General features: G+C 44.7%; 2 protein-coding genes and 1 non-coding gene across 3 annotated transcripts; 2 read left to right on the top strand and 1 right to left on the bottom strand.

Moving 5' to 3' along the window:
- The first annotated feature begins 389 nt into the window (after window positions 1-389).
- On the top strand, window positions 390-5410 carry SNRPG (small nuclear ribonucleoprotein polypeptide G). Its single transcript, XM_014058404.2, has 4 exons — window positions 390-534; window positions 3908-3930; window positions 4200-4324; window positions 5246-5410. The coding sequence occupies exons 1-4, from the start codon at window positions 503-505 to the stop codon at window positions 5294-5296; spliced, it is 231 nt and encodes a 76-aa protein (XP_013913879.1). The 5' UTR covers window positions 390-502; the 3' UTR covers window positions 5297-5410.
- Window positions 5411-6301: 891 nt separating this feature from the next.
- On the bottom strand, window positions 6302-13300 carry PCYOX1 (prenylcysteine oxidase 1). Its single transcript, XM_014058403.2, has 6 exons — window positions 13172-13300; window positions 12675-12881; window positions 11542-11716; window positions 9912-10123; window positions 9054-9209; window positions 6302-8180 (listed from the first exon to the last, which is right to left on the bottom strand). Exons 1-6 carry the CDS (start codon window positions 13275-13277, stop codon window positions 7540-7542), a joined length of 1497 nt encoding a protein of 498 aa, XP_013913878.2. The 5' UTR covers window positions 13278-13300; the 3' UTR covers window positions 6302-7539.
- A 1032-nt stretch (window positions 13301-14332) lies between these two features.
- Window positions 14333-14403, top strand: TRNAG-CCC (transfer RNA glycine (anticodon CCC)). The gene has a single exon. It is a non-coding gene; the product is annotated as a tRNA-Gly (tRNA).
- The last annotated feature ends 223 nt before the right edge of the window (window positions 14404-14626 follow it).

Here is a 14626-nt window from a genome sequence, read left to right as displayed (position 1 = left end):
GCCAGCTGGCTGAGGAATTCTGGGAATTGAAGTCCACAAGTCTTACAAGTTTTCAAGTTGGGGGTGGGGGGAGAAGGTCCAACATGCCGGGAGGGGCGTTGCAACCGGCCTCCCTCGCTGGCAGCGGCCCTTTCTCTCCCGGCAGCCTAGCAGAGAAACGGCAATCACCCAGCATCTGCTGAGGACTGAGAGCGCCGCTGCGGAAGAATACGGGCCAGCAAAAAGAGGAATTCGCGGAGGCACGTGGCGCGGGAGACGCGAGCGCCAGTGTGCGACTTAAAAAGAAAGCGGAGAGCTCGGGGATTGGTGGCTAGGGCCGGATGGCCCCGCCTTTCGCGAGCCTTTGGGCGGACTCCGAGTTAGTCAGTTCGGCCGTCCTTTGCTGTTGCGCCTGCGTTCGAGGCGCCTGGTGATTGGGCAGTTAAGTGCGCGCCGTGGTGACGTCCCAGCGCAGCGGAGACCTGTAGACGCTTCGCCAGACGGTCGTCTTGGAAGAGGCAGGATGAGCAAAGCGCACCCGCCGGAGCTGAAGAAGTGAGTGCGCGCCGCGGGGTGGCGGCGCGGGGTAGCGCTGGGGCACGCCGTTCGGAAGCGCCGCGGGTCGGGGGCGCGGCGGCCAGAGAAGCGAGCGGAAGGACCTAATGGGCGGCGGGAGCACCCCCTCAGGCCCCTCTTCGGCCCGTCATGCATTGCGCGGCGTGTGGCCATAGAGCCACTTCGTTAGAAGTGCCTTCCTCGACCCACGTGCCCCTTCCCTTCTGGGCCTGCGGGAGTTCTGGCTCACCAACAGCCAAGCCCCACCCACCACGGTCCCCTCCCCATTCGCTTCAGCCCCACAAGCGCTGGAGCCTCTCGGCCTGGGAGGGGTAGGAAAGTGGGCATTCCCTCCCCCCTTCCTGGTGCAGAAAGGCCTCGCGGGGGGTCTCCTGCTGCAGAGGGCGGTCTTGGCTGGGGCTGGGCGGCTTTCCTTGTCGGCCTTTTTAAACCTCTGTTCGTCAAGAGACGCTCCTTCCCCCAGTTGATGGATTCTTCAGAACAGCCAAGTTGGAAGGGTCCTTAGAGGTCTTCTAGTCCAGCCCCAATGCTCAAGCAGGAGACCCCATTCCGTTTCAGACAAGTGGCTGCCCAGTCTCTTAAAAGCCTTCAGTGATGGAACGCCCACAACTCCTGGTGGCAAGCAGTTCCGCTGGTTCAGGAAGTTTTTTCTTAAGTCCAGGTTGCTTCTCTCCTTGATTGTTTTCCATCCGTTGCTTCTTGTTCAGCCTTCAGGTGCTTTGGGGGATAGTTTGCTCCCTCTTCACTTTGACTGTCACACAGTCATCTTCGTTGCTGTTCTCTGCACTCTTTCTAGAGAGATGCAACATCTTTTGTGTGTGGTAACCAGAAGTGGTCTCAGGGTCCCAAGTGTGGCCTCACTAAGAACTCATAAAGCAATAGGATCACTTCATGTGATCTTGATGCAGCCCTGAACTGCACTCACGTTTTTGGCAGTTGCAGCACATGGCTGGCTCATATACAGTGGTTGCCCACTAGGACAGCAAGATCCTTCCACAGTTACTGCTCATTTTGAGCTCATTTTGTACCTGTGCATTAGGGTTTTCTTTTCTCACCTCTGGATTGTATTTTGTTGGATAGGGTTCAGTGTTCAAATCTGGTTCTTGAGCCTATCTTCTAAGTGTCACCTGCAAATTTGATGATTTCCCCTAATATCCCCTCATCTAAATTGCTTATGAAGAGGTTGTCCTGAGCCTAAGAAAGAACCTTGGGGTGCCTCACTGCATGTTTCCTTCTATGTCAATGTAGTTATGTTGAGAAATATGCATTGAGTGCAGTCAGTAAGCCATTTATGAATCCATCTGGTGGTGATGCTGTCTATCCCAAATTGTTGTCTCTTGCCATTTGTCAAATGCCTTACTGAAGTCCAGGTATTCTATGTTCACAGCTTATCCCTGATGCACTAATTTAATTACTTTGTCAACGAATGCAATGAGATTTGTCTGGCATGATTTGTGCTTGATAAACCCATGTTGGCTTCCAATAATAGATTAGTATGTTTCTAGGTATTTGCAGATCCCTTACTTTATCTTTTTCAGGATCTTTGAAGATATTGATGGCAGGTTGATTGGTCTGTAATTTTCTGGGTCCCCTTTTCTCATTTTTAACCACATCTGCTCTTCTGCTATCCTCTTAGTTCCCTAGTGCTCCAGGATTTTTGAAAAATGTGGTTCAGAGGTTCTGAGATCACATCTGCCAATCCTTTGGAATCCTGGAATGAAATTCATCTGGTCCTCTTGATTTGATTTAATCTAATCTATCATAGATAGATGTTGTCTTACCATTATTTTCTTGTCTATTTTGACTTGTATTCTTAATCTGTCTTTTACAATATTGCTTTTGTTAGGTTGGATTAATTTTCCCTTTTATGTAAAAACAGATGCAAAGAATGAATTAAGCCATTCTGATTTCTCCCTCCTACCCATCGCTTGCATGCCATCTTCTCTCATTAGTGGAACAGTCATTTCCTTGACTTCTTGTTTTTTACATTTGGAAAAAACTTTTTTTGTTACTTTTGACATTTGTTGCAAGTTTTAGTTCATCCTGAGCCTCAGCTTTTCTGACTTCCGTCTTTGCAGATTCAGGCTATTTGCTATTATTCTGCCTTAGTTTAGGTGTCCCTCTTTCTATTTTTTATACTGGTCCGTAAACTATCCATCTTTTGTTCCTGATTATGTGCCATCAAATAGTTTTTGAATGCTTGGGACCACATATTTTTTTCCACAACCGGACAACTTACAAACTTTATTAAACCAAATATAAATACAACAAAAAAGAACGATGTAATATAAAAATGAGGGAAAAACAATAGAAAACAATTGTTAAAAGCTCAAGGAAGTGGTGAATTAGTGAGATGGCTGTATTGCCTACAAAAACTAACTCTACTACTAGTAGTAATAATGTTCTTAACTGCTGATTTTTTGTGATTTCTTTTTATTCACTGGTCAATCACACCCTGTATAAATAAATATGATTGATAGAAAAGACTACAATTCAGTCCAACATAAAATATATAAATCTCCCAGCCAAATCCCACAAAACAACCCGTCTATATATCCATTGGTAAAACTCTTCTTCGGGGCCTTGAGTCTAAAAGAAGCTGCACATTTGTTCCTGTTCTTGGAAAGGGACAATCTTTCCTGAGAGGAACTTCCTGGTGTGTCTGTGCATTTACTTTTCTTGCACCTCCGTGCGCTCAAAACTTTGGAATTTCCCATTCCTCAGTCAGGAAATGGATACATACAAGGCCAGGTTGCGAAGAGAAATGACAGAAGCTTTGTAAAATTGTTTAATACGGTGGTCCTAGGACAGCTTGGTGCCCTTCAAGACACTCTGAGGGGTACTAAGAAATCAAAATTATTTGCCAGTCTATTTTAAAATGTAATACAATATTAAAATTCCATCAAATAATTGCGAGAAGTGGTGGATCCATCAATTTTAATTTTTAATACAATAAATATTGATAAATATAATTCATGCAAACTTTTCAAAGTGGGATGGGGGTCCTGTGAGAGAAGATGTTTAAGAAACACTGGTTTAAGAAAATGGGGTATGAGTGCAACCTTTCCCCGTTGACAATGAACCTCTTGATTTGTGTCTCATTGCTGCCCAACATGGAGAGAGGCTTTCAACTACATAATTAAAGCAGCGTGAAGTTGAAAGAGAAAAGTCATAGCCTTACCCCAAACAGCAGGTCAAAACAGCAGCCCTAAAACAGCCTTGTGAGGCTAGCAGGTGCATTATCTTTTTTAAAGGCTGTGAACCTGCCTTTATTGAGATAAAACCAGTTAATTTTTCTTTATTATGAACTTGACTTGCATGAGGCTTATTTCTTCTCTTTTGAATTTTTCAGGTTTATGGACAAGAAGCTATCATGTAAGTGAACTGATTATGTTAAAGATTCTGTTTTGCAAGGAAAAAACTATACAATTTATTTTTTGCCTGGTTACCTTGTGTAAATGAATTTCCTACAATGGGATCACTTTCCCTTATTTCCTCTGTTTGTTGAATCTGTTTCATCACTTGTCCAAATATTGGTCTTTTATGCTCTAAATGTTTCATTAATTTTGTATTGCTTTACATAATTCATTAATGGTTTAGTCTCCCTATATCCATTTTCCTGTATCTCTGTCTGTTCTTTGCAGTAAAACTAAATGGAGGTCGACATGTTCAAGGAATATTACGAGGTTTTGACCCATTCATGAATTTGGTGATAGATGAATGTGTGGAAATGGCACCTGGTGGACAACAGAACAACATAGGGATGGTGGTAAGCAAAAATGAATTAAGTTATAAGAATTGTTGAAGCTGCTTTGCCAGGGAAGGGAATGTTAAGGCACTTCTGCATTCTGTTATGGCACAGCACAATATATATACTCTTCCATGTTCAAGAACTGAATAGAGTTGCCATATAAATCAACTTGTGCTGATTCTAGTAGCAAGGAAGCAATTATTTATTATTAATCATTTGCATTTTGTGATTTAGGTCAAAAGTTTCAAATTCTCCTTCAGGCACTTTTGACACTTAAGAACTAGTACCTTTGTCAATACTCTTAGATTGGGGACACCAGAAACAGTCAACAAATTGTCAGCACCTCTTCATTGGGTAATTAGGAAAGAAGACCACGAGACTCCATAGGTAGAAATCAAGTGTACTTTTACTAATTATAAATGATTAAAGGCATAGTGAAGCGAAGTCTGATTATTTAGGCACGGAAGTGATTGATATATAGAATAACCCATTCCCCATCCCTTGGCATCACAGTTACAGTCCAATCATAATTCTCCTAAGTGTCAGGTGTGAGATAACTTCAAAAGGCATCACGAAGATGGAATGTCGGTGCCCTTAGTCTTGGCAGGAACCTCCTACGCATGCGTAATCCGACAGGCAGCAGAGCTCCAGAATCTTCCTCCAGCACAATTAGTAAACCCCTCCCAAATACCATGCCCTCCCTTTCCGTTTCATGGCAGCCGAAGCAGCAGCAAAGCAGAGGCTGACACAAATGCTATCCCAGTGGAGTAAAAATACTCTTATGAAAGACTAAACAATCTGTCATGGATCTTTCTGGATTGCAGTTGTAAAACAGTTCTCCATATCACCTGTCTTTAGCCATCTTGAAACTAGTTTGATTTTTTTTCTTGAAATTCATTCTTAGGTATGCTAATGATAATTATTTGTTCTGATTTCTAGGTAATACGAGGAAACAGCATCATTATGCTAGAAGCCCTGGAACGAGTATAAAAAATGAAGTACTTGCTGTTACTACAGTGTGCGGAAATTTTATTATTATTGGTTCTACAGGATCATTCCATGTTTACATTTTTTTAAAAAATAAATTCTTAAAAGTTGGTATAACTTGCTTCACAACTTCAAAAAATTAATTTGGGAATATATGAAATTTGAAAAAATGACTTTAAATCCATGTACATGAATGGAGATAGGATAATATTAGTGTTCCACATAACACTAATGGCCTAATAAACAAGTGAACAAAACAATTCCAAACAAGTTGAATGAGAAATGAACCTATGCTGGCAATAAGCCAGCGTCCTAAACATTCAAGATCCTGTTTTATGACTTTTGAGAAGTCCTTGACTTAGGACCAGTTGTTAATCATTTTGAAAGTACAACTGCTTGTAAAGGGGCTGTCATAAAATGTTTTGCTTTGGTCCTATGATTGTGATCTGGGTGTTGGCAACCTGGTCACACAACCGTTGCCAAGCAACCTGCAGTCATGTGATAGAAAGGGAGTGGGGGGAGACACACACACACACACACACACAAGTCCCTCATACAACCACAAGGCAGGCATATCCCTTCACCAACCTGCTCCCCCCCCCAGCATTACAAAGTGTGTATATTGTTTAATAGACTGCTAAATTGGCCACGCCTACCCAGTCACGACCACCTAGCCACACACTTCCAGCCCCTCCCAGCAGTCTGAGGAACCGTGAATTGGCCCCTTGTTTAAAAAGTTTGAGGTCACCTGACCTGTATAATCACTTAATGATTGCTGCTAATTAGAGCCAGGATTGCAGTCATTAAAGTGATCATGTGGATGTCTTGCTTAATGACCACTTTGCTCAACAACTGAGAATTTGGTCCTCCAAATTGTAGCCGTAATTCAACTTGAACCTCCCATAATGTAATCCTCTTTGGTTGTATCGGTATGACACCTTTTTAAAATTGTCAATTGCAGATCCTTAGCCACGCATTTGGAAAAAAGACACACCACCACCGCAAGAATGTGTTTCCTTCACTTTTAATAGTTAGAAAGTATACCCAGTCTGTTACCTGTAAAATGCTGCTACCCAGTTCTCTGCCTAATGCAGTCATGAGTGGATGGCATGAGTAGTTCACAGAACCACACACCTGGCAGTAGAGGTATGTTTTTTCCTACTGCTTTTAGGTAAAAGAAAAGCTGCTTGCCAGTACAGTTTTCCTGACTGCCTGAATAAGCATCAAAAGGCACAAAGATAATTTTGATTAATTCTTCTCTCCATTTTATAAATACTTTATTTTCTCTGCTCTCAAGCTATATTTTTTAATATGAAGTTTGATCTAGTGGTGAAGGCACCAGGCCAGAAACTAGGGGACTGTTGAGTTCCAGTCCAGTCTTGGGCCCACAGGAAGGGGTTTAGGCAACAAGCCAGTATCAATTCCCATCACAGCCAAATGACTCAACACTCGGTTGGTGTGCTACTTCTGTGTGGAGTTTGTCAAAAGCCATCCAAAACATCCAATTTCCTTCCCCTTCAAAAAAAGAAGGGGCTTATTCAGACAGATATTTCATAATTTCAGTGTGCTGGAGCAGCTGAATTCTTATAAAATACAAATTTTAAAAGGCATCATTTCAGTTACTTGAACAGCCCAATTCAGATTCAAATTGAGCATATTCATTTTCTTGTGTCATTCCCCAAACTAATGGATTTCAGAATTGTAAAAATATCTTTCAATCAAAAGTAATGAATTGTTGGGAGTCATTATGAAACTAAGTACATGAAGTCTCTTGACAATTTTATCCAGTGGTTTTAAGAAAAATTGCTATGTAAAATACCTAAGTTGTGAGCCCGAAGGCTTTATTCAACGTTTTTCATATGCCCCCCAAATTACTTACAAGTGATTTGCAAAAGAAATCTAGAAGGTACAGTAGTTTTTAAAAGGCTGTTGCCAAGAATTCCCTTTAAGCCTGTTTTCTTGGAGTGCCAAAGTAGGATAAACAGCGATGGTTGCAAACAGAAGCTTGAAACATCATTTTCAAACCCTTTCTTACCTCACTAAATATATTTTGGCCCTTGTAGGAATGTTCTGAGCTTAAAAGTATCCTAGGTACTGCCAAGCGAAGACATGTGAAGCATAACATTTTGGGCTGCAAATGGAGCATTTCAAAGTTCAGACATATTGCGCACTGATACCCAACACCCAAGATACATTGCAAGTTTCCCACACCCTTCAATGCCTCCCCCAACCCTTGTCGCGCCACGTCAAAGCTCTGTCTTGAGTCTCTCATGCAAGTCCTCTTGATCAATCCTATCCATCTTCTTGTACCAGTGGTGGTGAGCCAAGAGGGCCGCGTTTTTGGCAGAGATTGCGCTCATCTCCATGGCGCTGGCTGCCCATTCTATGGCATTGACGTAATACATGTGATCGTGGAGAATGAAAGGTGGGCACTTCTGTGGGGGGCTGTAGTGTGGGTAGGCCAGCCATTTCCGTACTTCCACCAAGTCATAGGAGGAGAAAAGCAGCTTCAGTTGCTCATCTGTCAGCAGCTGACGGGAGAACACTTTCCAGACAGGAGAGCCCAGGTGGGTGTCCTTCACCGGGGAAACCACCCCAAGGCTGCTGACAAACAGGTGAGGATCTTCCATCGTGAAAATGGTCTGCAGGTTGAACTGAGAAGGATCCCGATAGCCAAAAAAGGAAGCATTGATGTGCCCATGGACAAATGTGGCCACCGTCTGGTGGTAGGGAGTAGAGAACTTGGGGATCGGTGGGTCAAAGTTGCGGAAAGTTATGTTGGCGATTTGGCGCTGCAAGGGAGTAGCGATGAGGAGGATGTCGTAGGCACCAGATGTTACTCCAGATGTAGCGTTGTAGGTAACCTCATATTTTTTTGTCAGACCACCTTTGAAACAACCAGAAAAAAATAAAGCAGTTTTGACGTTACTGCAAGTTTTACTGCCTGAGATAGAGGGGTGGGGGGTGTTTTCCCAATGTGAAAGGACAGGAGGCATTTTTGTGCTGGCTGGAAAGTTGACTTTTTTCAGAGAGCAGCAGGGTGCCCAAGGCTGCACGATTCTCAAGCTACTCTGTTTCCCCCTCCAGCCACACTCAGAGATAACTTTCTCCATGTCATGACCGCCGTCAGTATAATGGGTCCCAGGGCTCATTTCACTCTGAAGCCGTGACCCAATCAATTAACCTGTCTGTGAAATTTCATCATCTCAAAAGTGACAGCAAAAGAGTGTTTGCTGTTCAACTATTTGATCTTTGGTGATAATTCTTCCCAACAATCCAGGTGGTTTGAAAGGAAGGAGTGGAAGCCCCTCCAGGTTGTGTTTGGGGGACAGCAACCCCAGGCTGCTCCCTCTTCCCCACCCCTCTTCCACTCTGGGGCTGCCGCTTCTGAGGTTTTGCTCTGGGATGGAGCTTTCCATGATCACTCTGTTCATGGGGTCTCAGCTGATGTCCCACCCAACTTAAGTGGGTTTTAAAATGATTTCATTTTTAAAAATGGGGAGCTCGCCGGCAGCAAAGCCCTAACTTCCAGTGCTGCCTCTTTTCCCAGCAATGACATGGCACTCGCTTAAGACTGCAGAGGCCCATCAACTCCAGCTCTTGTGGCCAAAGAGGAGGGATTGAGGAAGTGGCGGACCCAAAGTTGTGGAGAGCAAGAGATTTCCCATTTCTTTTTTCAATCATGCACAACTTCCATGCTTGATAAATGCATCTCATTTTGCAAATGTGAAATAAATAACTAAACGTGAGACAATCACACCTGCATGGCCCTTCAGCCTTGTTTTTGTTTCTATGGAGATAACAGGACCAGAAATCAGCTGGGCTTTGGAAGCATACAGGAGGCCTGTACACACCAATTTATTGCCTCCTTCTACCGACCAAAGTCCTCCACTTGCTCCAGCCAAAGATACAGCTCCTGCAAAGAAACGAAGCCCAGGAAAAATGGTCAAAGACACCTAAACAAGACAGTAGCTGAGACTAAAGTGATTCAGTGACAGGGTCAGAAATAAAACTAAGCCAAAAATTTAAATACCGCATTATGGCTTTAGAAAATATGTGAACCCAGCCACTGGACACTTGTGTTGATGACTTACTAATGAACAAGCCACTATGGCTTACTGGGTAATGTGCAAAACCACCCATCCTATAATGCAAGAAGGGAAGTAAGTGTGATGTTCCATTTTCAACTGGCTCTCTTGTTTGCTACCTTTCAAAGATGTATGCAAAGTCCTGTTTCGGGGAGGGAGGGATTTGTTTCCCCCATTCATTTTTTTGCACAGGGACATCCAGAAACTGAAGTTCCCCAAAATGCATGCCTGAGGGTCTTGAACCCCCTGCGTGAGAGAGAATGCTGGCTAGGTAGGCTGAGTCAGGCTCTCTTCTTCTGTTCAGGTCAGCTTTATTTCAGTTTTAAAGCAAGGGTTTTTTTCTTCCTTCTGTTCAATCATGTCTGATTCTCTGGACAGGTTGCTGCAGTTTGCAGGACTATCTGGACAGGTCGCTGCAGTTTTCTTGGCCAGGTTTTTCAAAAGTGGAGCAAGTTGTGCAAGAAGCACAAGTGGATGTTCAGTGGTACAACATTAAATTTGCTACTTAGGAAGGAACAAGCGCCTCTTACCTACAAAGCCATTGATGCTGGCACTCTGCCCATAGTTGACTCGCATGATAGGGGTGACCATCTCATTAATGAATGCCTGAGAAAATCTGGCCTTTTGCAGGGACTCATCGATGGTGTGGTTCAACATGTGAAGGAAGTCCGCCCCTCCAAGGGCATGGAGCAGGTTCTCAGGGCTGCTGAAGGCGTAGTCGTGCGACTGGTACCGATAGATTCTGGACAGAGGGGGGGAAAGGGGGGGAGGTGTGAACTAGCTAAGGATCTTGCAACGGTGCAAAATATATTAAGCAGTGGGGCAACATATGCTCTCAATAATGAATATCTGAACTATTTTGAGTTGAGGTTTTTGAAGAAAACAAAACCAGGGCTGCCATTTATTATCCTTTGATAGTATCAAGTAACATCCCCAAGCTGGTCTCCTATCATCCCCTAGATGATGAAGACAGTAGAAATCCACCATACTGGGGCTGTTGTATCGAAGAGAGTCCTGGTTGTGCCAAACCTCTTCCATTTGAGAAGTATGGAAGCCTCTGTGCTTTTAGGAACCTTCAGTGCAGCAGAGGTTTTATTGTAACCTTCCCCAGATCTGTACCTTGCAATAATCCTGTCTCTGAGCTCTGCAAGCAGTTCCTTTTGCTCTGCTACAGTATGCACCGTTAGCTATGAGGCCTTCTACAGAGAAATCCAAATCACCTCCAATCTATTTATTACAGGTCAACTCCAAGATGTAGGAACATATCAGCAACAGTTATGAGAAGTTGGAGACACCAGAGATATATTTCATGTATTGTTGCAAGGGCTCTGAATGCTTATGCCAATGTGATATTTCAGTTTTTTCTTTTTAATAAATTTACAGACATTTCCAAAATTCTGTTTTTATTTTGTCATTATGCGGTACTGAGTGTAGATTAATGAAAAAAATGATTTTTTTTGTAGGCCATTCATTGCCAGTTTTACCTGCTGTTGGTCTTTCCCTTATCTGCAAATCTGGTTTTGTCTCCACCTCTTTTATTGAACATTCAGGGGCTTCATTGTTTGGTGCTCATACTAGAATCTCCTCTGAGCAACCAAAGGCTGTGTTTGAGATTTCAAAAGGCAAAGAAGCCCCCAAGCTGAATTCAGCTCTTGGGGGCTTCGTAGCTTGGAAACTACGAAGGGGATGGCCAGCTTCCTCTTTGGGGTGTTCTTTGTCTCGCCACTCTACCCTGTAGTCTCGGCCACCCATCCAAGTATGAACCAGCCTTGACTGTACTTACTTTTCAGAATTAGAGCAATTCATGAAGCTTTGGTTGATTAATTGATTTAAACCAAGCCATCCTGTGGCCCCCTTCACAATTATGATATGGTAAAACAACACAGCAATTTTAGCCAAGCAATTTCCTGGTCTTTTTCTTTCCATGGCAGACTGAAGCCTTGCTTCCCAAAAATAGAGGGGCCCAGGGAAAAGCAAAGTGCCTTTCATTCGAAAATAGTGAGCATTAAATCAATTGAACCTGGTAACAGGATCACACTCACCCATCTAACCCACTGATAAGAATTTGGGGGAGGGAAAAACTTTGGGGCAGAGGCTGTGCCAGAGAAGCCACAACACCTCCACCCCTCGCCCTGCAGTCCTTTGTTTTGTGCTGCTCACCTCATAAACTTCTCCAGGACTTCCTCCACCCACATGTAGATGCGCAGGGGGTTCAGTCCATAGCGCCACAAGAGCTTCAGGAGAGTCCAGACATACCAGCCGCTCTCCTCAAAGACAAATTCCTCCCCATTGTAAACGCCCATCAGCCCATTGTCGCTCTGAGGCACAGAAAGCCCTGCGGATCCAGAGGAAGAGAAGGCAACTTGAGAGGGAGAAGAGAGACCCGCCCAATGTCCCACCCAGCCTTCCGAGGTCCTCCCTGCAGCCCCTGGCCCTCCACAACCACAGGCACACAGACTAGCCAAAAGAGAAGCAGGACGCCTTCTTGGGTATTACTTGGACAAATACAGATTGTACGTCATTTCAAAAGAATTACACTAAGACATGGAATGAAATTACGGAGAACATATTCATATGGGAGAAACTAAAATTCTCAAAAGTGGGAGGAAATTTCTGTGACAAAAATGATTGTTTTGCCTAAAATGATGTTTTTGTTTCAGATAATATCTGTTTTGACAACTGAAGTACAAGGCAAGCAAGGGCAAAAAGATCTATCTAAATTTGCATGGAAAGGGGAAAAACCCTGTCAAATACAAAATGTTACAAGATGCAAAGGGAAGAGGACTGGATTTACTGGATTTGAAATACATTTTGCAGCTTGTTGGTTTGCTTTGGATGAAAGAATGCCTGTTGCTGAGAAATCAAACTCGTTTAGAAGGGCATCGAATGCCAGGGAATATTGAGGGTAGGATCATTGAAGTTAAAATGGACTTTAAAGACCACTTTTATTAGTTTTTCCAGAGGAAGAATATGGATGCAAAGTAAACCCAAGCTGGGCCCAAAAACCCCTCTGTGGACCTCGGCACAAGCCCTTTACAGAGAAGGAAGAGGCAAAGAGAAACTGCTGACATGGCAGGAATTATTGGAGAATCTCCAGGGGGAAGAAAGAGGCCATTAGATCGGGAGAGCAATTCAGGCAGTTGTCCCAAAGAGCCTGTCTCATCCCAGGCGCCGAGCCCTTTGGAGAACCCGCCGAGCCCCCTTCCTCAGAGGGGGGGATTGGGTAAAGAGAGAGAGAGAGCCCCCCCTTCCAACCAGGGGAGGGAAAGGCCCGGAGGGAGGGAGACCCTCACCCAGCTCCTTCACGAAGTGCTTCAGGTGGAGGTTGAGCGGGTGCAGGACGGCTCCCCCCGCTTCGTAGTCCCTCCCTTCCAGCTGGACGGTGGCCAGGCGGCCCCCCACCTCTCCCCGCTCGAAGACGTCGATCCGCACCTCCGGCCCGAACTTCTGGCGCAGGAAATAGGCTGCCGAGGAGCCCCCGATGCCGGCCCCGATCACCCCTGCAAGAGGCAGCCGCGTCGCTCCCTTCCCCAAAGCCCCCACCGGAGACCCCCACCCCTCCCGCTGGACAAGGCCTTCCTCGCCCCCCCTCACAATCCCCCTGCGAGGTAGGGCTGCCCGAGACCCCACTCGGCCCATCCCCAGCCTCTTCGGCCGGCCCGTCAGCCCTCCTGGGGACTCCGTGCCCGGCGCCAGGCCGCGGGAGAAGCGGAGGCGTCCCCGGCGAGCGAGGACTGCGGGCCAGAACCCCCACCCCACCCCCGCCCGCCCGCCCCGCGCGCCTGTCTACCGATGCGGGAGGGCGGGTGGCGGAGCTCCGGCGGCCCCGAGGCCTCCCCGCCGCAGGAGAGGAGGAGCAGCAGCAGCAGCGGCGACAGGAGCGCCCGTGGAGCCATGGCCGAAGGAGCGCGGAGGGAGGCCCCGCCTCCTTCCCCCTTTGCCCCTTCCCCTCCCCCTGGAGTTGCCCTGGTGACCGATGGAGCCTCCTGGAGCACCCGCCTTTCATTGGGTTGGGAAAAAGGCAACGTTCAGAGTTTCCTGTGTAGAATATTCACTGATTTACAGTTTTTATACTCTACCTATTCTTTGGACTCTAGAGCAGAGGGCTTCAAACTTGGCCACTTTAAGACTCGGGGACTTCAACTCCCAGAATTCTCCAGCTTGGGAATTGAAGTCCCCGAGTCTTAAAGTGGCCACGTTTGGGGAGCCTTGCTCTAGAGGATTCTAAAAGAGAAGTAAGAAATGAGGTTTCCACTTATAAGTCAATTTGGAGGAATACTTTCTTTCTTTAAAAATAAGTGTCTTCTTTTCTTTGCAGAGCCTCAAAAGTATTCTTTTCTTGGAACAAGTAGATTAAAAAATGCACAAAATATGCAGATCGTATGTGTAACTTTATGTCTTCTTGATTTACATTCATTTTTAATGTGATATGAACGTCTTTCACATTCAGACAAGGCATGTTTTTGACACAAAATAACCCTTGTCAAACTGAGAATATTCATCCTTGCCTTTATATCAATTATATCAGTATAATTCGTTCTATTTTTAATAACTGCTATACCTTTTTAAATAACTGAAATATAATTGGACTAAGTTCAGGGATAAACATTTTTAATTAGTAAGCTATCTAAAAGATATGGACATTTTGTGAAGTATTTGGGAGTCTGTGCTTTGACTCTCTGGATTCAAGTGATATTTGGAGATGCTGGAAACTTTTTAGAACAGTATTTTACAAGGCAATTTGGTGCATGAATTTTTGTAAGAATTTTCTATTCAATTTAATATGTAAATTTAGTTCAATTTTTTTCTATCAATTAATTGTTGCTTTCACTTTGGAAGAATTCATTTTAATAATACTGTATCTGAGGGTTTATATTCTTAAAGCCTTTATAGGCAGGTTGATCTTCAGGCCCTGCTTTCTAGACGATTCTTCCCAAGCAAATTTGTAAGAGCGCCGCTGGTGTAGTGGTATCATGCAAGATTCCCATTCTTGCGACCCGGGTTCGATTCCCGGGCGGCGCAATCTCCTTTTGCCGCTTCATTCAGGACCCCCTTTTTTTAGCGCCCATCACCAAATTTGCCTACTTCCTCCACCAAATGATGACTTGAATCTATTTTTTCTTTTTCTTTTTTACAAGAAAGGAAACAAGCGGAGCTTTTGTACAGCAGCGGAGATGCGATCTGTAAAACAGCAGTACCGCGCAGGCGTTCGGGAGAGGCCTCGCGAGATCCGCTGCCCGAAAGG

Source organism: Thamnophis sirtalis, unplaced genomic scaffold, assembly GCF_051295495.1.
Source record: "Thamnophis sirtalis isolate CommonGarterSnake01/CBP01778 unplaced genomic scaffold, rThaSir2_p1.2 scaffold_2, whole genome shotgun sequence".
Classification (NCBI taxonomy): Eukaryota; Metazoa; Chordata; class Lepidosauria; order Squamata; family Natricidae; genus Thamnophis; species Thamnophis sirtalis.
This window is presented reverse-complemented; position numbering and strand designations above follow the sequence as displayed.

What these genes read in the sequence shown, in the direction of transcription:
- SNRPG (XM_014058404.2), top strand. Translation starts at nt 503, where the DNA reads ATGAGCAAAGCGCACCCGCCGGAGCTGAAGAA. An exon ending in CACCCGCCGGAGCTGAAGAA is followed by an intron (nt 535 to 3,907) that starts GTGAGTGCGCGC and finishes TGAATTTTTCAG; the next exon opens with GTTTATGGACAAGAAGCTAT. An exon ending in TATGGACAAGAAGCTATCAT is followed by an intron (nt 3,931 to 4,199) that starts GTAAGTGAACTG and finishes TGTTCTTTGCAG; the next exon opens with TAAAACTAAATGGAGGTCGA.
- PCYOX1 (XM_014058403.2), bottom strand. Translation starts at nt 13,277, where the DNA reads ATGGCTCCACGGGCGCTCCTGTCGCCGCTGCTGCTGCTGCTCCTCCTC. An exon ending in GCACTTCGTGAAGGAGCTGG is followed by an intron (nt 11,717 to 12,674) that starts GTGAGGGTCTCC and finishes CTGGATCCGCAG; the next exon opens with GGCTTTCTGTGCCTCAGAGC. An exon ending in GTCCTGGAGAAGTTTATGAG is followed by an intron (nt 10,124 to 11,541) that starts GTGAGCAGCACA and finishes CCCTCTGTCCAG; the next exon opens with AATCTATCGGTACCAGTCGC.